This window comes from Pristiophorus japonicus, chromosome 7 (genome assembly GCF_044704955.1).
Source record: "Pristiophorus japonicus isolate sPriJap1 chromosome 7, sPriJap1.hap1, whole genome shotgun sequence".
Classification (NCBI taxonomy): Eukaryota; Metazoa; Chordata; class Chondrichthyes; family Pristiophoridae; genus Pristiophorus; species Pristiophorus japonicus.
In genome coordinates this window covers 188,187,419-188,212,931 of record NC_091983.1, presented here as the reverse complement: position 1 = coordinate 188,212,931, position 25,513 = coordinate 188,187,419, and the positions used below count along the sequence as shown (strand labels likewise).

At 45.1% G+C, this 25,513-nt stretch overlaps 1 protein-coding gene across 1 annotated transcript in view; it reads left to right on the top strand.

Annotated features, from left to right (window-relative positions):
- Positions 1-25,513, top strand: part of popdc1 (popeye domain cAMP effector 1) — a 91,933-nt gene that overhangs the window by 12,039 nt on the left and 54,381 nt on the right. Inside the window, exons 4-6 of the mRNA XM_070884243.1 lie at positions 434-437; positions 17,584-17,839; positions 21,263-21,387. Of these exons, the coding sequence (XP_070740344.1) occupies positions 434-437; positions 17,584-17,839; positions 21,263-21,387 (385 nt within the window). The remainder of the gene's footprint in view (positions 1-433; positions 438-17,583; positions 17,840-21,262; positions 21,388-25,513) is intronic.

The following is a 25,513-nucleotide window of genomic DNA, read 5'->3' as shown; positions in this document are numbered from 1 at the left end:
GAGTGAGCAGGGAAGTAGACCTGAGTCCACGATCAGATCAGCCATGATCGTATTAAATGGCGGAGCAGGCTCGAGGGGCCGTATGCTCCTATTTCTTATCTTCTTATACACATACAAACACCCACACACAGGCAGACTTAATGTCTTCCGAAGAACAATTACTGAATTGGGCAATTGTAGATCAATCAGTCTGATATCCATTGTTAGGGAAATTCTGGAGGGTTTTTTACGAAATTACATCAATGCTCATCTAAAGAGTATTGATGTCACGAGGGGGGTGCGGTGGGGGGGGGGGGGGCTCAGCTTAAATTGACCACATTTGGTTCCGTTAAAATTCCATTTAAAAAGTGTCTGGATGTATTTTCCATTTAGCAAAGTTCAAGTACGAATGTTTAATGTGTTGACATTATATTCCTCTGTGTGCTATTTTTAGGCAGGTAGAACCATATCAAATGCCTTCTGAAAGTCCCAGCATTTTATATCCACTGGATATCTCTTATTCTCTAACTTAGTCACGTTTTCGAACAATTTCAGTAGATTTGTGAGGCACAATCTTCTGCATCTACAAACAATGCTGAGTCCCCCTTGTGACATCAATACTCCTTAGTTGAACATTGATGTAATCTCGTAAAAGACCCTCCAGAATTTCCCCAACAACAGATGTCAGACTAATTGATCTACATTTGCCCAATTCAGTAGTGGGACTAGATGAACAGCTTTCCAGTCCTCAGGTGTCATGTATCTTACATTATTATATATAACTGTATCCTAACATGCTACACATGACTGTAATAATATATGACCTGTAACCACCAGCATACCTTACCACCAAGGGTGCACTTGCAAGAGATAGGTATATAAAGACAGGTCTCAGGCAAGTGCAGTGTTCCAGAGCTGTGAAATAAAGGTGCAGGTCCAGAGTGACCTTGACTTCACTACATGCCTCGTGTGAATCTGTACTGAGGGGACAGGACTTTATAGTGGCGACGGGTTACGGGATTACAGAATCCACAGAATGGCGAACAACGGATCAGATGAAAAGTACAATGCGGGAGACAATTGGGAGGACTTTATAGAAAGGCTCCAGCAAAGCTTTGTAACCAAAGACTGGTTAGGCGACGATAAGGCAGACAAGAGAAGAGCCCATCTCTTGACCAGCTGTGGCTTGAAAACATACGCTTTAATGAAGGATCTGTTGGCACCCGAGAAACCAGCAAGCAAGTCGTTTGAAGAATTGAGCACACTGGTAAGAGACCACCTGAAGCCAGCGAGCAGCCTACACATGGCCAGACACAGGTTCTACAACTACAGGCCAGAGCATACCCCGACTTCGTGGTGGAACTTCGGAGGTTGGCTAGTTTATGTAAGTTCTCCGATGAACTGAGGAGAGAAATGCTGAGAGACTTTTTCATTGAAGGAACAGGCCATGCAGACATATTCCGAAAACTCATAGAGACCAAGAACCTGACCTTAGAGGCAGCAGCACTGGTTGCACAGACATTCTTGGTAGGGGAAGAAGAAACGAGGTTGATTTACAATGCAGGTATGACAACTAACGAAATATTGGAACAAGAAGTTCATAGCACTAAACAAGCGGCTACCCCCACACACAGATAAAACCGGGAGAACAGGCTCTCGACAGCAGGCAGAAGCCATCAAGGGCCACAGGAACGGCCATTCACACCTCATTAACCCACAATGCGAGCAATCAACTACAAACTGAGAGAAGCTCAAGAGAGATCAGCCAGACGCAGCTCATTCTTTGGAAACTCTTTGAACAATGGAACAGGTCTGTGCTGGAGGTGTGGGGGTGGGCACTCGGCAAGGGGATGTCGATTTCAGCAGGCTGTTTGCAGAAATTGTGAATATACAGGGCATTTGGCCCGCATGTGCAAAAAAATGGCAGCTCGGCTGGTATACGAATCGGATGGGTCGGAAAGCGGACCAGAAGATGGTGGGGACAGTACCCGGAACACCGGTGTACAGTGGGTCAACACGATAAATGGCCGCTGCTCCTACAACAGGATGCCTCCTATAATGATGAGGGTCCTACTCAACGGGATATCTGTCAACATGGAGCTGGATACGGGAGCAAGTCAATCTCTCATGGGCGCTCAACAATTTGAACAACTGTGGCCGCATAAAAGAGACAGACCAAAACTCACAAGAGTCGACACCACACTAAGGACCTATACCAAAGAAATCGTATCAGTCCTCGGCAGCGCCATGCTCTCTGTCACACACAAAGGGACAGTGAACCGACTTCCCCTGTGGATTGTCCCCGGAGACCCCCCAGCACCGCTGGGGAGAAGCTGGCTGGCAAAACTAAACTGGAAATGGGATGATGTCCATGCCATGTCATTAGAGGAACGGACCTCCTGCTCAACAGTTATAAAGTGATTTGAACATCTCTTTCAGCCAGGTGTGGGCACTTTCAAAGGGGCCAAAGTCAAAATCTACATCACACAGGATGCTAGACCGGTCCATCACAAGGCCAGAGCTGTACCCTATGTGATGAGGGAAAAGATTGAACACGAACTAGACAGGTTTCTGCGGGAAGGCATTATATCACCTGTGGAATTTAGCGACTGGGCAAGTCCCATTGTCCCAGTCATGAAGCCTGATGGATCCGTACGAATCTGGGGACTACAAATCTACCATAAACAGAGTCTCCCTACAGGACCAGTACCTGCTGCCCAGAGCGGAGGACTTATTTGCCACATTGGCTGGAGGTAAACTTTTCTCAAAATTAGACCTCACATCTGCGTGTATGACGCAAGAAATGACCGAGGAATCCAAGCTACTCACCACCATCAACACATATCGAGGCCTTTTCATGTACAATCGATGCCCATTCGGCATCAGGTCGGCAGCTGCCATATTCCAGCGCAACATGGAGAGTCTGCTCAAGTCCATCTCGGGGATGGTTGTATTTCAAGACGACATACTTATCACGGGCAGGGACATCGACTCCCATCTCCATAATTTGGAGGAAGTACTAAAGCGGTTGGATCGGGTAGGCCTACGAGTCAAGAAATCCAAGTGCCTGTTTCTCGCACCTGAGGTTGAATTTTTGGGCAGAAGGATTGACGCTGATGGAATCCGCCCAACAGAGTCCAAAACAGAAGCAATTCGCCTGGCACCCAGGCCCCGGAATGTCTCAGAACTGTGCGTCTTTCTCGGGCTACTCAATTACTTTGGGAACTTTATGCAGAACTTAAGCACGCTGCTGGAGCCTCTCCACGTGCTACTCAGGAAGGGGTGCGATTGGTTTTGGGAGGACGCCCAGGAACGCGCCTTCAATAAGGCACACAACCTTCTGTGTTCCAACAATGTTTTGACTTCCTTTGACCCAGGTAAAAAGCTAGTTCTCACATGCGATGCGTCAGCATATGGGGTCGGGTGCATTTTGCAACATGTCAATAGTGCGGGCAAATTACAACCCATAGCTTATGCTTCCAGGTCACTTTCGCGGGCGGAGCACGGATACGGAATGGTAGAGAAGGAGGCGCTCGTGTGCGTGTATGGTGTCAAAAAGATGCACCAATACCTTTTCGGGGTCAAGTTCGCGTTAGAAACCGACCACAAGCCCCTCACGTCCCTCCTATCCGAGAGCAAGGCAATAAACGCCAACGCCTCGGCGCGAATTCAACAGTGGGCACTCATGCTGGCGTCCTACGACTACACAATAAAGCACAGACCAGGCACAGACAACTGTGCCGACACGCTCAGCAGGCTACTCCTGGCGACCACGGAAGGGTCTGACGAACAGGACTGTGAGATAGTCATGGCAATCAATGCCTTTGAGTCCACAGGTTCGCCCATGACGGCTCGCCAAATCAGAGCCTGGACGGCCAGCGACCCCACGTTATCCTTAGTAAAAAGATGTGTCCTAACCGGTGACTGGGCAGAGGCTCGCGATGCCTGCTCCGAGGAATTAAAACCCTTTCACAGGCGCATGCATGAGCTATCACTACAAGCAGACTGCCTGATGTGGGGCAGCCGAGTAGTCATGCCTCTGCGAGGCAGAGAGGCATTTGTAAAGGAGCTCCACCGCGAGCAGCCGGGGATCGTTCTCATGAAGGCCATAGCCAGATCCCACATCTGGTGGCCTGGTATTGACGTGGACTTGGAGCTCTGCGTCCGAAGGTGCACCATTTGTGCCCAACTCAGCAATCCCCCCAGGGAGGTTCCACTGAGCCCCTGGCCCTGGCCTACCAAACCGTGGTCGCGGGTGCACGTAGACTATGCGGGCCCATTCATGGGCAAAATGTTCCTCGTAGTTGTAGATGCATTTTCAAAGTGGATCGAATGCACCATTTTAAACTCGAGCACAACCTCCACCACTGTGGAGAGCCTCGCAACCATGTTTGCAACGCGCGGAATCCCTGACATATTGGTCAGTGACAAAGATCCGTGCTTCACCAGCGCAGAATTCCAAGACTTTATAATTGACCACGGCATAAATCACATCAAGTCGGCACCGTTCAAGCCGGCCTCCAACGGCCAGGCGGAGAGAGCAGTGCAAATCATTAAACAAGGCATGCTTAAAATCCAAGGTCCCACGCTGCAAGGTCGCCTGTCGCAACTGCTGCTGGCATACAGATCTCGTCCGCACTCACTGACTGGGATCCCCCCGCGCAACTGTTGATGAAAAGGACTTTAAAAACAAGGCTTTCATTAATCCTCCCAGACATGCACGAAATCGTTGAGGCAAAGCGCCGTAAGCTGACTGAGTACCATGACAGAAATTCGAGGGGGAGATGGAATGAGATAGGGGACAAAGTGTTTGTACTAAACTATGGCAGGGGTCCCAAATGGCTTGCAGGGACAGTAATGGGCAAGGAAGGAAACAGGCTACTGGTGGTAAAAATGAACAATGGCAAAACCTGCCGGAGGCATGTAGACCAAGTCAAAAGCAGATTTACCAACAACACTGCGGAACCAGAGGCAGACTACAATGTGGAACTCGCACCACACCTGGTGGACAGACAGAGGGAACAACCTGAGGAAAGGGCAATCCCAACAGACAGCCCAGGCGAGTCAACAACAATCACACAAATCGAAACAGACAGCCCAGGCGAGATACCAGCAACCACACCCAAAGAAAAACAGACACCAAGGCAAACAACTGAACCACAACTCAGACGCTCCATGCGAGAGCGTAGACCACCTGAGAGACTGAACCTATAAAGACAATAAGACCTTGGGGGAGGGTGATGTCATGTATCTTACATTATTATATATAACTGTATCCTAACATGCTATACATGACTGTAATAAGATATGACCTGTAACCACCAGCATACCTTACCACCAGGGGTGCACTTGCAAGAGACAGGTATATAAAGATAGGTCTCAGGCAAGTGCAGCATTCCAGAGCTGTGAAATAAAGGTGCAGGTCCAGAGTGACCTTGACTTCACTACATGCCTCGTGTGAATCTGTACTGAGGGGACAGGACTTTACATCAGGTACACCTGAATTTATGGAAATAGTAACCAAGTCTCATGTAGTTCATCATTCAATTCCTTAAGGACTTTAGGATGTGCTATTTTGATACCAGGTGTTCTATAGACTTTAGTGTTTTGGTTTTGCTTACAATACATGCATTATTAACCTTCACATCCTTTATACATTCCAAAGGCAGTTGGAACAGGTCCTGATCTTGTCAACTATCTTTAGTTCTGAAGACTGAAGTGAAGAACTCATTTAGTTTTAACTATTTCCTGATTTCCCATGTTCATATGCACCACATTGTCCATTAGGTGATTAATCTGATCCTTAACAATCTGCTGATTGTATACATCAATAATATACAATACATAATATATTTTAAAAATCTTATGCCAGCACACACTTCCTGTTTACACAACTTGACTTCCTATTCTCATGTTTTATAATACTTTTTCCCATTAAAAATTCTTATGTCCTTATTTAGAATGAATTTTGCCTTTGCAAACTATTGTTGTGCAATCTGGCCATCTGTTACCCACAAATCATTCAAGTTATTTCTGATTTTTTTTTGGCCAATTTTTCTCAGTAACTGAAATTTCAAATGCCCTAAATAAAGTTTTAAACTATTTTTTAAAATCAATGAATTACATATTTCACGATAAAATAATTATATTTCTCAATTGAATTGTCATTTGTGTTTTTTAATGCCTTCATTGAAGATTTTACTTGAAAGTCTCAATCTCTCCCAAAAGCCTGGGCTTCGATTTGATATTTTTATCCAGAGCTATAAATGTGAGCTGAGTTTGGAGTGTTCAGTCTGATCTTGGGCAGTGTACCCAATTTCCCATGATGTATCAGTACCATTCAGGCAGCTGTAGTGATGGAATGTTGTCGTAGTTTCTGCTCAAAAGCTTTTCAAAATTACTTGAAGAAAAGCTAGAGGACAAAGTTCAAAATATTTATTCAGAACAAAATTATATTGAATATTTTATTAAACTAAGAGGCTGTGTATGCTTTGTAAATAGGGAGACTGTGTGTGTCTGTGCATCTGATTTAATAAAATAGACAGAATATTAATTACACATCAATTATAGCTTTCTTTTGTGCTATAAATTTCAAAAGGTGCAATAAGCTCAGGGAAAGGCAAAGTGGTGATTTTTCCTCCACTCTCCCACCTGATTTCAATTGGATTGTATTAAGTGATGCCTACCACCATGTTCCCACCCAACCTCAACCCCCAACCCCCAGTGGGGCTAACCCTCATTCCCGCTCCCCAGGTAAACACCCAATATCTAGCTCTAATTTGTGTATCTTTCTGTATATTCTCAGCCTTACAAATAGTACGAGACAAAGATTAAGTACATAGATATAGGAATGTATAAACTAACCACTCATTTATAGTTTTGACAGAATAGTTGAGTTGTACAATTGAATCCCTAAAGCACCATTAAAAATCCCAGCAGCCCAATTTGATCAAAGTGCTGAACACTCAATGAGTTCCAGCGGGTAGCTGGCCACAGCAGGGGAGGGTCAGCAAACCCAGCGGCTCCATGGGTGAGCACTCAGCCGTAAAAGGGGAGGGAGAGGGAGGGGTGCACTGGGAGTTGCCTGCAGTATTTTTGTGGGGCCGGGAGAAACATTCCTGCTCCTCCTGGCCTCACAAAAATTATAACCAAGCATGTCCGGGCCATTTCTGGAGCAGCTTCCAGTAGTCCTTTTAAGGACCCCTGGTTAGGCTGCTCACCGCCTGCTACAAATGGGCGCAGTATCCGTAGTGCACACTGTGCCCATTTGTACCTGAAAATTGCAAATGGGTTCCTACAACCAATGTAGAACCCCAATCTTCCTATGTAAGCAGCATCTCACCGGTTTTAGGTGAGCCAGTTGGGCAGTTATTTGGAGGCCGGTCTGAAAATTGCATCAGGTAGGCCCTGGACATCCAAGGGTCGGCAACAAAGCATCGCCCGCAATATCTCCTCTGACTTCAAATGGAATTCCCACAATTCCTCCATTTTTAAAGCTGTCTCCAAAACTATCAGTTTCCTCTTCCATGCGAACCAACTCTTTTCCCTTCAATGGCCTAGAAATTCGGGTCTTTTGCGCTTCCCTTTTACGCCTGGGCGGGTTGCCGCTAACGACTCCTGGTAAATTCGGCGGGGGTTTAGTGGTGACAGTAACCCATAGTGCCCTGTTTCTCTGCGCCGACGATGAAGATGTCATCACCATGCGCAGTGCCCTGGACTGTAAATTGGGTATCAACACCTGAAACTGCGCCGGGCGATGCCAGCGGCAACTTCAGGGGACGTGAACTGGGCAGCAGGCCAATCGTGGAGTGATAGTTCAAGGGGAGGTGTGGGCCTTTTTTTAAAAAAAAAATCCCTCCAACTTTGTCATGCTTATTGGCACTTTCAATGCGGGGTCCATGCCGCGATCTGTCAGCCCAGCTCTCTGCTGTTGGCACAGCAACGTGGCTCCCCAGTGGTCCAGGGAGGCCCCTTTCATTACTGCAGAGTTTGCAACTTGGGCCCTTCCCTTTAATTAAGGGAAGAGCCCCTCCTACACGGCTGCGCTATGCGGCCCAGTGCGTAGCGCTGTGCCCCACCAGCGACATGTTCGCCCCGCTATTGCCCTCCTATTGTTTTGCACTCCACTTCCTTTCGGGTCGGTCATGCCAATTTCTCATGAGAGGCGAGACTTTTGCGCCTGGCACAAAGTCTCGCGCCTCGCGATTGTTACCGCTGCAATTTATCCTTCATTATAACTCTTTAACCCTTCTAAAGCCCAAGTTGATCCAAGACTAGAGTGCTGCTCCTCTATCTTGGGTGACTTCTCTCTTGTGCTCAGAGAAGACATAATAAAAAGATGATTTTCTGAGAGAGTTGTCTCCTTTTTGTCTTTGGGGTTTTTACTTTTTAGCCTTTTTATCCCTCTTTTTAAAAAAATAATTCTGTAACTAGTGTTGTATAAGATGTTTTTAATATCTTTCATAAATCAGAAACCTTGAAATTGGTAAATACTGGTTTTATATTCCAATAGAGTTACTTACAAATTCATGTCTCATTCATAATTGTAAGTTTTCAGGTAATACAGCACATTATTAATATTTGATTTAAAAATGGAATGTTTAAAATGCAATAAGACCACACAATTAGACACCATATCATGTATAATAAGAATATGCTTAAAACCCTGTGGCTAACTGATGTGTCTTGCTGCAGGATTGTTCTGCATTAATCTAATTTGGCCATATAATTGCAAATGGAAGTAGGTATAAAACATCTCTAATGGATATCATTTTTAAAAACCTCTTATCGAACCATAGTGCATATTGTAATTAAATTGAAAATCCTGTGTAAACTGAATGAAATCTACTCATAACAATCACCATTACAATAAAAAGAAAAGAAAAATAATGTGAATGCCGAAATCTGAAATTATCTCAATATCTTTGACCTGAAACATTAACTCTGTTTCTCTCTCCACAGATGTAGAGTGCTCCTAGCATTTTCTGTTTTTATTTTATAATAAAAATAATATTGAGCAGCGCTAATATTTGCTCACTTGCTAAAAACACAAACTTGTTCAAGTACCGGTCATGTTCCGCATAAGTGTTCACTGAATTTAAATTAGTTGTTATGTTGATCTTGTTTTGAACCATTTAAATTAAACAGCATTTTAACAACGGACTTTATTGGGACTTGCCCAGTCATTACTAAAACTGTGGAATATGTGATAATAAATACTGGAAGGTTGTGCCTAAATCCAATTATAAATGTAGGTGTAAAGAGTTTCTTGTCTCTGTTTTTAGAGCAGGTTGGTGCAGGCTCGGCTCCAGCTCCATTTCGCTACCTGTTACATTGATCACTGGACGTGTGCCTCTCTCAGTCACTGGACGTGTGCCTCTCTCAGTCACTGGCTGTTTCATCTACAAGCAGGTCCTGTTTATTTGTAGAGCGGGTGGTGCAAAGAAATAATGTTTGTTTGAAGCAGATGGATATTTGATCAAGGCAACCCAAACCAGGTTTCAATAAATGTTACCATATGTCCCTGTGGCTAATGAAATCAAAGCCACATATGAGCAAACTTGATGTAAGGAGATATCGAATCTAGTGCAAACAAATACTTAACAAGCGCACAGTATCGTGCTGGGATAGCACTCCTGCTGTATATGAGTCTGGTTATAATAAATCTGATTAGCTTCATTCTGATCTAGTACATCTAGTGATTTCACTATATGTAGGAATAATGCAGACAGCAAGATCTCTGCAAAGATTTTCCATGTGGATCACTGAATCCATTACAGTTCATGAATATTGTTGTGTATTTGTAAAGCATGCACTCCCACGTTCCGCCACCAGGGAGCTCATCCCCTGAAGTCCCAAGGGATCCCAGCATCCCTTGGGAACATTGTATATAAGCCGGCCCCGAAGGCCTGTTCCTCACTCTGGAGTGTCTTATTAAAGACTGAGGTCACTGTTACTTTAACCTCCCTGTGTGCAGCCTTATCTGTGTTAGGAACACAATAACTGGCACCGAGAATACGAATCCAACGTAAAGATGCAGCAAACTGTGGGCATCCTGGAGAAGTTCTCGGAGGGTGAGGACTGGGAAGCCTATGTCGAACGGCTAGACCAGTACTTTGTAGCCAACGAGCTGGACGGAGAAGGAAGCACTGCAAAAAGGAGGGCGGTCCTCCTCACAGACTGCGGGGCACCGACCTACAGCCTCATGAAGAATCTTCTGGCTCCAGTGAAACCCACAGATAAGTCGTATGAGGAGCTGTGTACACTGGTTCGGGAGCATCTTAGCCGGAGGGCGAGCGTGTTGATGGCGAGGTATCGGTTCTACATGTGCCAGCGATCTGAAGGTCAGGAAGTGGTGAGCTACATCGCCGAGCTAAGGCGACTTGCAGAACAATGTGAGTTTGATGACTACCTGGAGCAAATGCTCAGAGACTTTTCTGTACTGGGCATTGGCCACGAGACCATCCTACGAAAACTTTTGACGATAGAGACACCGACCCTCAGTAAGGCTATTGCGATAGCACAGAGGTTTATGTCCACCAGTGATAACACCAAACAAATCTCTCAGCACACAAGTGCTAGCAATGTTCATAAATTAACTGGAACTGTGTTTGCGAGCAGAAATGTACAGGGCAGCACCCACAAGTCTGCAACTGCCAGCAGGCCTCAGGTGACCCAGATGACTCAGAGTCCACAACAAAGGATGAATGCAAGGCAATTCACACCCTGTTGGCGTTGTGGAGCCTTCCATTCAGCCTATTCATGCCGCTTCAATGGGTATGTTTGCAAAAGCTGTGCAACAATGGGGCACCTCCATCGAGCTTGCAAACGAGCTGCAAGCTCTGCAAAACCTGCTAACCACCACGTGGCAGAGGAAGATCGGTCCATGGTGGATCAAAGCAATTTCGAGCCTCAGAGAGAGGAGGCAGATGCTGAAGTACACGGGGTGCACACATTTTTGATGAAATGTCCACCTACAATGCTAAACATAAAATTGAATGGCTTACCCGTAGCCATGGAACTGGACACTGGCGCTAGCCAATCCATCATGAGTAAAAAGATGTTTGAGAAACTGTGGTGCAACAAGGCACTCAGACCAGCCCTGAGCCCCATCCACACGAAACTGAGAGCGTACACCAAAGAGCTTATCACTGTCCTGGGCAGCGCCATGGTGAAGGTCACCTACGAGGGCACGGTGCACCAACTGCCACTCTAGATTGTCCCGGGTGATGGCCCCACACTGCTTGGAAGGAGCTGGCTGGGCAAAATCCGCTGGAACTGGGATGACATCCAAGCGCTATCATATGTCGATGAGGCTTCATGTACCCAGGTTCTTAACAAATTTCCTTCCCTTTTTGAGCCAGGCATTAGAAACTTTTCCGGGGTGAAGTTGCGGATCCACTTGGTCCCAGAGGCACGACCCATTCACCACAAGGGGCAAGCGGTACCTCACATGATGAGGGAGAGAATGGAAATCGAGCTGGACAGGCTGCAACACGAGGGCATCATCTCCCCAGTGGAATTCAGCAAGTGGGCCAGCCCGATTGTTCCAGTACTCAAAAGTGACGGTATGGTAGAGATCAGGTAGAGAGCAGGCGGCAGCAACAAAATGTAAACGATGGTTGCGCCACTGTGTCACGGGAAATTGATCTGAATGACCCTGTGAATGTGCTAAACTATGGACATGGTCGCAAGTGGATCGCGGGCACGGTGATAGCTAAAGAAGGGAATTGGGTGTTTTTAGTCCAGCTAGACAATAGACAAATTTGCAGAAAGCACCTGAACCAAATGAGGCTGCTGTTCACAGAGTGCCCTGAACAACCCACAGCAGACACCACCTTTTTCGAGCCCACAACACACACCCAAAGGATCAACGACACCACGCCGGACCAGGAAATCGAACCCATCACGCTCAACAGCCCAGCAAGGCCAGGCTCATCTAGCAGCCCTGCAGGGCCAACAACATGCCAGCCCAGCGAGGGCACAGCCAACACACCAGAACAGACATTTGTACCGAGGCAGTCCACCAGGGAAAGAAAGGCTCCTGACCGCCTCACCTTGTAAATAGTTTTCAGTTTGACTTTGCATGCTGAAAACCGGCTTTTGCGGGGCCTCGCAGGGTCCATACGGAATTTTTGCCCCATTAAGGATGCCACAGAGACCGAAAATTGGAGTTGTCAAGCCCCATGACTGAATTTTTTATGATTTACAACATGACTAAACTCCAACACCTACCTGCCCATTCTACAAAAAAAGTCTTCAGGCATTGAATTAAAATGATTGGTTAAATGCTTCTTGTTTGATATCTGCTGTTAAAAATGGTGAATCATACCTTTTAAACAACATTATGGAAAACACATGAACCTTCTAATTATAATATGAAGGAAAGGTCAATATTTAAAAGGGGCCCTGGATATTCTTAGTATGGTTGCTCCCATCCGCCCCTCCCCACTCCCCCACAACAAAATAAAAAAGTGGAAATATGCCCTGCAAATAGCGGAGAGGGCAATATCTAGGGGTCATAGATTTACAGTAATAGTTAGAAGGAGGCAGACAAAAAGCAGGAAACTATAGACCAGTTAGCCTTACATCTGTTGTTGGGAAAATGCTGGAGTCCATTATTAAAGAAGCAGTAGCGGGACATTTGGAAAAGCATAATTCAATCAAGCAGAGTTAGCATGGCATTATGAAAGGAAAATCATGTTTGACAAATTTGCTGGAGTTTTTTGAGGATGTAACGAGCAGGGTGGATAAAGGGGAACCAGCGGATGTGGTGTATTTGGATTTCCAGAAGGCATTCGATAAAGTGCCACATAAAAGGTTGCTGCACAAGATAAAAGTTCATGGGGTTGGGGGTAATATATTAGCATGGATAGAGGATTGGCTAACTAACAGAAAACAGAGTCAGGATAAATGGGTAATTTTCCGGTTGGCAAACAGTAACAGTAACAGTAACTAGTTTTTTTGCGACTGGAAGGATGTTTCCAGTGGGGTTCTGCAGGGCTCAGTACTCGGTCCCTTGCTTTTTGTGATATACATCAATGATCTAGGCTTGAATATAGGGGGTATGATTAAGAAGTTTGCAGATGAAAATAAAATCGGCTGTGTGGTTGATAATGAAGAAGAAAGCTGTGGACTGCAGGAAGATATCAATCAACTGGTCAGGTGGGCAGAACAGTGGCAAATGGAATTTAATCCAGAGAAGTGTGAGGTAATGCATTTTGGGAGGGCTAACAAGGAAAGGGAATACACATTAAATGGTAGGATGCTGAGAAGAGCAGAGGAACAAAGGGACCTTGGAGTGCATGTCCACAGATCCCTGAAAGTAGCAGGCCAGGTAGATAAGGTGGTTAAAAAGGCATACGACGTGCTTGCCTTTATTAGTTGAGGCATAGAATACAAGAGCAGGGAGGTTATGCTTGAAGTGTATAAAACACTGGTTAGGCCACAGCTGGAGTACTGAATGTAGTTTTGGTCACCGCATTACAGGAAGAACGTGATTGCACTGGAGAGGGTACAGAGGAGATTTACGAGGATGTTGCCGGGCGTGGAGAATCTTAGCGATGAGGACAGATTGGATAGGCTCGATTTGTTTTCATTGGAACAGAGGAGGCTGAGGGGAGACCTCATTGAGGTTTATAAAATTATGAGGGGCCTAGATATAGTGGATAGAAAGGGCCTATTTCCCTTAGCAGAGGGGTCAACAACAAGGGGGCATAAATTTAAAGAAATTGGTAGATGGTTTAGAGGGGATTTTGAGGGGAAATTTCTTCACGCAGAGGGTTGTGGGGGTGTGGAACTCACTGCCTAAAAGGGTGGTAGAGGCAGAAACCCTCATCACATTTAAAAAGTACCTGGTTGTGTACCTGAAGTGCCGTAACCTGCAGGGTTATGGACCTAGAGCTGAAAAGTGGGATGAGGTATGGACACGATGGGCTGAAATGGCCTCTTTCTGTGCTGTAAACTTCTATGATTCTATGATTCTAGTGGGGTGCTGCAGGGATTGGTGATGGGGCCTCAACTATTTACAATCTATATTAATGACTTGGATGAAGGGACCGAGTGTAATGTAGCCAAGTTTGCTGATAATACAAAGATGGGAGGGAAAGCAAATTGTGAGGAGAACACTAAAAATCTGCAAAGGGATACAGACAGGCTAAGTGAGTGGGCAAAAATTTGGCAGATGGAGTATAATATGGGAAAATGTGAGGTTATCCACTTTGGCAGAAAAAAATAGAAAAGCAAATTATAATTTAAATGGAGAAAAATTGTGAAGTGCTGCAGCACAGAGAGACCTGGGGATCCTTGTGCATGAAACACAAAAAGTTAGTATGCAGGTACAGCAAGTAATAGGAAGGCAATTGGAATGTTGGCCTTTATTGCAAGGGGAATAGAGTATAAAAGTAGAGAAATCCTGTTATAACTGTTCAGGGCATAGGTGAGGCCAGACCTGGCGTACTGTGTACAGTTTTGGTCTCCATATTTAAGGAAGGATATACTTGTATTGGAGGCTGTTCAGAGAAGGTTAACTAGGTTGATTCCGGAAATGAGGGGGTTGACTTATGAAGATAGGTTGAGCCTATACACATTTCAGTTCAGAAGAATGAGAGCTGATCTTATCGAAACATATAAGATAATGAGGGGGCTCGACAAGGTGGATGCAGAGAGGATATTTCCACTCATTGGGGAAACTAAAACTAGGGGACATAGTCTCAGAATAAGGGGCCTTCCATTTAAAACTGAGATGAGGAGGAATTTCTTCTCTCAGAGGGTTGTAAATCTATGGAATTCTCTGCTCCAGAGAGCTGTGGAGGCTGGGTCATTGAATATATTTAAGGCGGAGATAGACAGATTTTTGAGCGATAAGGGAATAAAGGGTTATGGGGAGCGGGCAGGGAAGTGAAGCTGAGTCCATGATCAGATCAGCCATGATCTTATTAAATGGCGGAGCAGGCTTGAGGGCCAGGTGGTCTACTCCTGCTCCTATTTCTTATGTTCTTATGTTCTAAGGATTAGAGGGGAATTGAGGAGAAGGTTTTTCATATTTCACAGTGTTTAACACAACTTCCCAGCTGTACATAACCCACAGCTACATTTATTTTGAAGTTGGTTAATATTTGACTGAATGGGTGCTACAGGCAGAAACCCTCATCACATTTAAAACGTACTTGAAGTGCGGGAACCTACAACTATTTTAAAGCAGAACATTAAATCACGTGCCCCCTTTTGGCACGGGCACTGGAACCCACACATTTTCAAATAAACTTTTACCGAAACTTAAATCAAGGCTACAGACCAAATATGGGATTAGGCTGGATAACTCTTTTGCGGGCTGGCAGAGACACGATGGGCCTAATGAACTCCTTCTGTGCCATAAATTTCTATGATTCTATCTTCTATGACTGCCCTACCTGTACTGAGCCAGGTGTTTTGCTGGCCGGTGCAGTGAGAGTGTCGCCGCTGCTGCTTGCACCGCGCCAGTGAGCATGTGGTAGTGGCGCTGGGGGGCGCCTGTCAATCAGCGCTGGCTCCAGTGTGACCGTGCGGCAGTGCCTCCCAATCTGCGCTGGGTCCAGTGTGTGCGAGCGGCAGTGTTGTCAATCAGCGTGGCTCTAGTGTGCGCGAGCGGCAGTGTCTGTCACTGGCTCTAGTGTGCGCGAGCGGCAGTGCCTGTCAATCAGCGCTGGTTCCAGTGTGCGCGAGTGGCAGTGCCTGTCAATCAGCGTGGCTCCAGTGTGCGCGAGTGGCAGTGCCTGTCACTGGCTCCAGTGTGCGCGAGCGGCAGTGCCTGTCAATCAGCGCTGGTTCCAGTGTGACGGTGCGGCAGTGCCTGTCAATCAGCGCTGGTTCCAGTGTGACCGTGCGGCAGTGCCTGTCAATCAGCGCTGGTTCCAGTGCGCGCGAGCGGCAGTGCCTGTCAATCAGCGCTGGCTCCAGTGCGCGCGAGCGGCAGTGCCTGTCAATCAGCGCTGGCTCCATTGCCTGCCTCCTGCAGCGCTCATGTCCATTTTAGTCAATGCTCAGTGTCGCGCACTAGAGGTATTTGTTCACCAGTCTCCCTCCCGTGCCCTCTGCAATTTGGTAGCGAAGCCGCTGCTTGCGGGCGGATTTGTTTGATTCTCCCGAAACTTTCCAAGTGTCGGGGGCTGCTGCCAGGTATGTGTGTATTTTTTAGTCAAGTTTCTCCCCCTAAGCGCCCCTCCCCGTGTATTAGTTATTCGGAGAATTCCCAGCACGGATCCCGGCGGATACATTTGGAAGGAAAGTTGCGAGGGCACCGCGCCCAGGCAGAGGGGAGAGGGGGAAATCTGCGTTGATTTTGAGGTGTTTGTGTGTGTGGGGGTGGGGGCTGTTCTAACCCACGATACGGGTGAGGATTGTAGCGATTAGTATCCGATTAGTCGCGATCAATCGGTGTTTGGGGCGGTGCCGATGTGAGGAATGAGGGAGGAAACATGGACAACATGCGGAGGCTGGACTGTCACCGACTGGCCTTTACCAGGGGGGGACTGGGATCCCTCTCCCTCTGCCCCGGTCAGCACAAACCACCCTCGCTCAATGTGGATCCGCAAAGCCCGCCTCGATTACCCGACACAGAGATTGCAAACCTGCAATTTAAAAGTGACCATTTGCAACAGTCGCTTATTTGAACGCGTTGTAAAGTTGCATGCGTTTGCAACTTGAATGCTTTCCACCTCTTTTTTTAAAACCTAATTTCCAGTAGTAGCTTTTAGAACCGTAACCCTTTTTTGTGTGTTGAAAATGTATTAAAAGGTTTGCTGCAAAAATTGGCAGCCCCTCCTCGAGCTCTGCACTGTGGTCACCAGTCCTGGCACACCATTGAATCATAGAATTGTTACAACACAGAAGGAGGCCATTTGTCCCATCGAGCCCGTGCCGGCTCTCCGCAAGAGCACTTCAGCTAGTCCCACTCCCCCACCCTTTCCTCTTAGCTTTGCAATTTTTTTCCCTTAAGATACTTATCCATTCCCTTTTGAAAGTCACAATTGAGTCTGCCTCCACCACCCAGGCAGTGAATTCCAGATCCTAATCACTCGCTGCATAAAAAAAGTTTTCCTCATGTCGCCTTTGGTTCTTCTGCCAATCATCTTAAATCTGTGTCCTCTGGTTCATGGATTCATAGAAGCTTACAGCACGAAGAAGGCCATTTCGGCCCATCGTGTCCGTTCCAGCCGACAAAGCTATCCAACCTAATCCCACTTTCCAGCTCTTGGTCCATAGCCTTGTAGGTTACGGCACTTCAAGTTCATTTCCAAGTACTTTTTAAATGTGGTGAGGGTTTCTGCCTCTACCACGCTTTCAGGCAGTGACTTGCAGACCCCCACCACCGTCTGGGTGAAAAAAATTCTCCTCAATTCCCCTCTAACCCTCCCTCCCAATTACTTTACATCTATGTCCCACTAAACCTCCGATCAATTACTTTAAATCTATGGTTCTCGACCCTTCTGCCAATGGGAACAGTTTCTCTCTACTCTGCCTCGACCCTCATGATTTTGAACACCTCTATCAAATCTCCTCTCCACCTTCTCTGCTTTAAGGAGAACAATATCAATGTTGATATATTTCTTTTCAATGTTTTTTAAGCTTTGCAGAATGAATGTTACACCCGATAACCCCTGGACGTTCAGCTTGCTTTTGGTGAACACCTCCTCTAGCACTTTGGACTATGGTTTCAGTAATGGGATGGACTCACTCTCCAACCAGACCGACAGCTGCGACAACTGGAAGGAAATCCACCATTTGATCTTTCACATCGCCAACCTCTGTTTCGCTGTCGGGCTGCTCATTCCCACCACCGTTAAGGTCCACATGATACTTCTCCGTGGTATAATAAGCATAGGTAAGTAGTGTGTGTGTGAAGAGTAGGGGAGAGGGAAAAGATCTGGGTCAACCTGCTGCTGAGAATGCATAGTGTGATACAGCAATTCATAGCAGGACTCTTGGGTAGTAACAATGTGCCCTAAATCCAAAGGGGTTGTGTGCCGACTCTGTAATAATCATTATCATCATCATAGGCGGTCCCTCGAACGAGGATGACTTCTCCCACGAGAGTTCACAGATGTTTCAATGAAGGACCCGATGTTCCAGTCCTGAACTCCAGTCGAGGGGGTGGAAGATGCCTGTGCGTGGATTTTTTTTAACGTGTGGTGACCGTTGCACATCAGCCACCACACGGGCTTGACAGAGCTAGGCTTTTAACCCTGTGGCAAGGATTAACCAGGACGACTGGAGACCTGCTGTGCTGCACGGACCTAGTGCGCACACATATCGCAGTGTGGGCAGGTCCGTGCTGCCCCTGGGCCCTCGGCTCTTCTGGGCCCCGTACCCTCATTCGCCGCTCCTCCGCCACGATATTCCAGGGCCTGGCGCTCCAGCTCTATTAGCCCTGACCTGCGGTGGTGTTCTCACACAGGTCGGGGCGGCTCACGATGTCAAACTAAATAATCAATAATGAAGATGAGCTGAGTGGATTCTCCTTGTCTCCATCTCGTCATCGACTTCCTTCTAAATTAATGATACCACAGAATGCACTTGGATTCTCTGGACATAGTCAGTCATCTATTCTGAAAATCAACAGCTTTGGGTGTGGGGAAAGGCATGCCTCAAATTTAGCTTCATCAGATGCATTTACAAAGCCTGGTGGCGATCCTGTGGCATTGAGTACAGTGTGTCAGTGGATACAATGTACAGTGGCAAAGCTGCTATTTCAGATATTGGCATGCTGAGAATTCGAAGATTGTGCTAGGGATGTCGGGGTCTCGAAAAGGCAGATTAGAAGGATATGTGAGGAATGGAGACCACAGGGGTCAATGGAAAGCCAGACGTGGGACGGGGCAAATGACATGGGAGACCAGACAAAGCCGATGGCTGAAGGAAGGTGGAATAACGCAGAATTTAACAGAAACTATATAATGTTATACGCTGCGATTTTAATACTTGTCATGTTGCATGCTCGTATCAAACCTGGTTGGCCATTTTCTCAGCAGTTACTGCTACCTGGTATGGAAGTTTGTCTTCTCCGTGGCATGATTCAGGTGATTAAGTGTCAGCAAATGGAACTTTTGTATCACAGGACAGCTTTCAAAGCAAGTCGAAAACTATTGAAGGTAGCATTTATTTGAATTTTCACTCCCAGACTCACCTCTATATTTAGTAATGTTAAACTTCTATGAATGCGGACTATGGCTTCTATAGAAATTTAATGAGATGTTTTAGCTGTTAAAACTGTGGGGTCAGTAATTCCTGCGGTTTTTAATAGTGTGAAAATCAAGAAATCTTGGGGTGGATTAGTGAAATTATGGAGTGGAACCTGTTTCTGCCACGTTTCCTTCCATTTTTGCCCTGATTAAAATTAGCACTGTATGTGGGCAGGGTGTATTTCCCCTCATCTCCTCTTGTGGTGTAGATAGTGGAAGAGGCAGGGCTGATGGGATGACATTGGACATCCTAAATGCTGCTTCATGTGGCCCAGTGATCTGTGCACCTGCTTCATGCAGGTACACAATGTGTGCCCGGACTAAGCTCCTGGTGTAAATGGGGCCTAGCAATCTTTATGGTGGGATTTTGCATGTGACTGTTTCTTGAGGTGGCAAATTGAAAGCCTTTCTCGTGTGAGCATCATTTGGCTGGGCCACCCCGCTACGATCCGGCAAAGTGCTGCAGTTAAATTCCTCTCACTGAAATAGGTGCTCCCAGTTGTGCCAAAATGGCATGAGCAACCAACCAAAATATATAAATTTGCTGACCCTGGGACTTCAGACAGGGTTGGGGTGGGGGGGGGTGGGGGGTGGGGTGGGGGGGGGTGGGGTTGGGGTGGGGGGGGGGGGGGGGTGGAGTGCTGGAGTTTTAAAATGCACACTTCTGATGATGCGTGACCGGCCAGCAATTTTGGGGCTATACCCTTCACCTGGAGTAACTGTGAGTGGACTCAATTATATACTGTAGTTTACTACACATGTGCACTGGCCAATATTTCTCATACTTCTATATTTCATAATCAAAAATCACAGTTTTTTCACAATGGTATCTCAGGTTGTAGAAAAAGAATACACCAAGGCTAGTGTTGAAAGCTTTCAATTGTGAAAATACTGATCACATTACCACATGCGTCTGCCACACCTTCTTTCTAAATTGCCGCTATCTTGTTACATTCTGATTTTTTTAAATTGGTATAATGTAGCACCAGTTAAGTAATGGGTTTGCAATTTCTTTGTCATGGTCACTTTTATTACTTTTTCAGCTGTCGTACCATATCTCATGAGTTCAATCCGCCATATAATTCAAATAAAAACAGAAAATGTTGGCGACATTCAGCTGATCAGGCAGCATCTGTGGAGAACGTGGATCATTTTAACCTAACCTGCCCATCGGGAAACTGATGGGATCGGGTGCATCGCTGCTTCTACACCCTGCCCGTTTTTCATTGAAATCGATAGAGAGAAATATTGGGTGGAGTGTAAAACAGGCGTTCTACCTGATCCAGTGGATTTCCCACCTGGCAAGTTAAGTTAAGATTGCTCTCGAACGTTCCAGGTCAATTAACTTTTCATCAGAGCTCAACCTGCCACATAACTATTTATTTGGGTTGGCTCAATGTAACAAGAAGTGTTCTGGTTGATGTGTAATGATATCATCAAGCAGTATCTGAAGATTTCACTAAATATATTCAAAAAGGAGTTGGATGAAGTCCTTACTACTAGGGGGATCAAGGGGTATGGCGAGAAAGCAGGAAAGGGGTACTGAAGTTGCATGTTCAGCCATGAACTCATTGAATGGCGGTGCAGGCTCGAAGGGCCGAATGGCCTACTCCTGCACCTATTTTCTATGTTTCTATTTCTCCTTTTTGGTATTTCTAGTGAGATTGAAAATCATGTATATTAAAACAATTGCAAATGTACAGCAACAAGTTTAAGGTGGTAATTAAAGCTCTAGTGTTCTGATTGTTTGTGATGTGAGAAGAACTGCTTGATTGAATTACTTTCTTCTAACTCACTGCCAGTTATCTATTATTCTGTATAGCCTGAAAATGACTGCTGGTGATCTTATCATTTATTTTAACTGGGTTACTATCTCCGTTAAAATAGCAGAGATAATAGGTGCATTAAGAATTTGTATAATTACGTCCTCTATAGTAATTGAAAGCTATGCATTTTCAATATTTTTACTCAAATTTAGATATTTTTCTTGTACTTTGCACCTCTAAAGACTATGTTTCTGTGACGGGGAATTTTAGGTTGACTAGATTTGATTTTTCCATTCACAGGTTGTGCACTCTTCATTGTGTGGGCAGTGCTTTATCGATGTGCTTTAGACATATTGATCTGGAACTCTCTGTTTCTTACTCTCAACATGATGCATTTTCTCTATCTGGTGTACAAAAGGAGGCCTGTAAGTATAGAATCACTCTTTCTGGGGTTTAATTTCCTCTGTTAAAGCGCTGGTTAATGCATTCACCCAGGATCCCGTTTTGTGCTATTTTAGGATATGAACAGGTTAGCAACTGCATTAAAAGAGTGCCAAAAGGAATGTCACATGAATACGTTAACCAGTGTGCCAGCAGTGAAAATTACATTCCTTGGCTGTTTACTTCTGATCGTTTAAGTGTAAATTCTTTGCCCGGTACTGAACTTCTTAAATTGCATCAGAGCACTGGGTGGAACCAGCATCCAGTACAACAACCAATAACTACCCATCGGTAGACGTGACACATCAGAGGAACAGCTCTCTTTTGGCTGAGAAATATGACGATACGTGAACAGCTGCCTCATGGGTTTGGATTGTTCCCTAATGGGTGGAAGAAATTAAACCAAATTTTTAAGCTGCATTTATGGAGAGAAATTGTTTCGATTTAAAAATAATCTTTTAAAGTTTTTTTTAAAGGGAGGAGTATTAATGGCAAGACTTCCTCTTAGAAAACTATTCTTATGGTTCCAAATATGCTAACGGGAAGATTTTTCAGCTAATTAATCTTGACTTTAAGATAATACTGCAGCTCACTCAATGCCCAGGGCTCTTGTTAATACAGATATCTGCTTCCTTGAAGTGGAATCAAGATATTAAGGGGAACAGATAGAGAGAAACTATTTCCGCTGGTTGGGGATTCTAGGACTGGGGCCATAGGCTAAAAAGTAGAGCCAGACCTTTCAGGAGTGAAATTAGGAAATATTTCTACACACAAAGGGTGGTCGGAGTTTGGAACTCTCTTCTGCAAATGGCTATTGATGCTAGATCAATTGTTAATTTTAAATCTGAGATTGATAGACTTTTGTTAACTTAAGGGATATAGAGCAAAGGCGGGTATATAGAGTTAGGTCACAGATCAGCCATTATCTCACTGAATGGCGGAACAGGCTCGAGGAGCTAAATGGCCTACTCCTGTTCCTATGTTGTTAGAATCATCAAAAAGAACTGCAGTAGGGTGAAGCTCCAGTACATAGGATATGTGGCACAGAAACAGGCCAATCGGTCCAATCAGTCCATGTTGGCGTTTATGCTCCACTCGAGCCTCCTCCCGTCTTTTATCATTTAAATCTATCAGCATAACCCTCTAGCCCCTTCTCCCTCCCCTTACATGCATCTATACTATTTGCTTCAACCACTCCCTGTGGTAGCGAGATCCACATTCTCACCACGCTTTGGATAAAGAATTTTCTTCAGCATTCCCTATTGGATTTCTTGGTGACTATCATATATTGATGACCTCTAGTTATGCTCGTCCCCACAAGTGGAAACATTCTCTCTCTATCCACTCTATCAAAACCTTTCATAATTTTAAAGACTTCTTTTAGGTCACCCCTCAGCCTAATTTTACCAAGAGAAAAGAGACCCAGCCTGTTCATCCTTGCGAGATACGTACACCCTCCTTGTAAATCTTCTCTGCACCCTCTCCAGTGCCTCTATATCCTTTTTATAATATAGGGACCAGAACTCTATGCAGAATTTTAAGTGTGGTCTAACCAAGGTACGATACAGGTTTGGCATAACTTCCCATCTTTTTGCTTCTATACCTCTACAAATAAACCCTAGTGCTTGGTTTGCTTTTTTTATGGCCTTGCGAACCTGTGTCACAACTTTTAGTGATTTGTGTATCTGTATTCCCAGATCCCTTTGTTCCTCTAACCCAGCTAGACTTACACCCTCCATGTAAAATCTGATCTCCTATTCTTCCTACCAAAATGTAATACCTCACATTTATCTGTGTTGAACATAATTTTCCAATTATATGCCTATTCTGCAAGTTTATTAATGTTCTACTGTAATTTGTTGTAGTCCTCCTCAGTTTTGACTCGGTGTAATTCACAAATTTAGAAATTATGTTTTTGATTCCAAAGTCTAAACCGTTAATGTAAGTTGTGAACCACAGTGGTCCCAGCACTGATCCTTGTGGAACACCACTACCCACTTTCTGCCAATGTGAATAGCTACCCTTTACCCCACTCTCTGCTTTCTGTGTTGGAGCCAGTTAGTTATTCATTCTGCTACTTGTCCCCTGACTCCACATTCTCTGACCTTATTCAGCAGTCTATTATGGGGTACCTTATCGAAGGCCTTTTGAAAATCTAGATAAATGACATCATCTGCATTGCCATTGTCTACTCTCTCTGTTACCTCTTCAAAACATTCAATGAGGTTGGTCAAGCAAGACTTTCCCCTTTTGAAATCCATGCTGACTATTCATTATTATATTCATTATTAGCTTCTAGATGTTTTCCTATTTTCTCCTTCAGCAGGGATTCCATTATTTTTCCCACCACCGATGTTAAGCTGACTGGTCCATAATTCCTTGGACATGTTCTATCCCCCTTCTTAAATATAGTTATTACGTTCGCTATCCGCCAGTCCTCTGGCACTACACCTTTTTCTAACGAATTTGTGATATAGAATGACAAGAAACAAGCTTGATTCTCCATGTGGTGAAATTCTGTGCTCGTGCTTGTCATCTTGATCATGCTGAATGGCCAGATGCTATACTTCAGGGGAGGGTAGTCACTTTGGGCTGGAGGGTTGGGAGGAGATTTCTTGTTGTCCATTTTTGGAAAAAATGCCTTTTTAAAATAAAAATACAGCTATTTACTTCTGTAATTTATAAAATAATTTTCACCAGTTAGCGACATCTGTGGCAGTCAAGCAAATACATCATTCCAGTTTGCATTGCAGCTTTTATTTCTCTCTCTCCTCTATATCTTGGTTCATGCCTGTTCTGTTGGCTCTTTAAAAATGTTGCCTTTTTTACCTGTCTTGATCAGTCTGAGGCATCTCAAGCCAACATTATCTTCTGCTTGTAATTTCTGTAAATCCACTATTAGAACTGCTAAATGCGTTTTATTAAAGGAAATTCTTGTTCACTTTTGTCCAATAACAACGTTGCTCCACTCGCCCTTCTAAATATGGCTCTGCTGCTTTACATCGGTACTTTCTAAACTGTTGAAAGCTACTGTTACTGTCAAATTATTCTTCACTTTGAAAGTTCCAGCATAATCATTCCACTGGTCATCATGGTGTTTATGTAATGCATCTCCGTAACTCTCTGTTCTTGAACAGTTGAATGAAACATCTGTCATTGCCTTAGATATCACTAAAGTCTTAATTGGGATCTGGCATCAGATCCACTTTTTTTTAAGCTCATCGATGTAGGGATGCTCATGCTGCGTAATGCAATGCTTTCCACTTCAGGCATTCAATGACAGCATTAAGCACTCCCAGGTCAGGTATACCACAGTTACAGTGGCTCAGTTACAGCATCAGGAGAGCATTAGTGTGGCATTTTTCCATTTCTCTCATCAACTGTCCTTGGGCTTGCCTGGGTAACGTTGTCAGTCGTTAGCGAATTGACTGTGTGCTATAAGCCCACTGGATTGAGACTGCCTGAACCCATTTCACATCATCATAGGCAGTCCCTCGGGGTCGAGGATGACTTGCTTCCACACTTAAAATGAGTACTCTGGTGACTGGTGAACTCATTTTAAACGATGGAAGATGCCTGTGCGTGAATTCTTTTAACTTGGGGTGGCCGTTGCACACCAGCCACCACACTGGCTTGACGGAGCAAGGTCTTGGTCCAGTGGCAAGGGGGTGCAAGACAACTGGAGACCAGGCTCTTCCGCAGGTGCCAATACACATGTGAAAGTTATGTTTCTGGATGATGTCCCAAAGGGATAGCATGTAAATGATGAAGCGGACACGATCCAGAATGAAACCCAGAGCTACCCAGAAGAGAGTGCATGGGCACCAAAGAAAACGACCAACAAAATCACATTCATGACACAGCTCACTTATGGTTTCAATTCTACCCATCACATCATGGACACTACATCGTCTCCAATGGCTTCTTATGTCATGGGTGCATGGTCACTTCTTGTGTAACCCGGTTCCATCTTTGACCATGTGCTTTTCATTATTTACACACTAATCCCCAGTGACATCCTCTGGAAACATAAGTGGAGTTTCATTTGTATACCAATAAATCAGCTCTATCATTCAGCCTCCATAGAGAGTCAAGAGTTCCTGAGGGCTG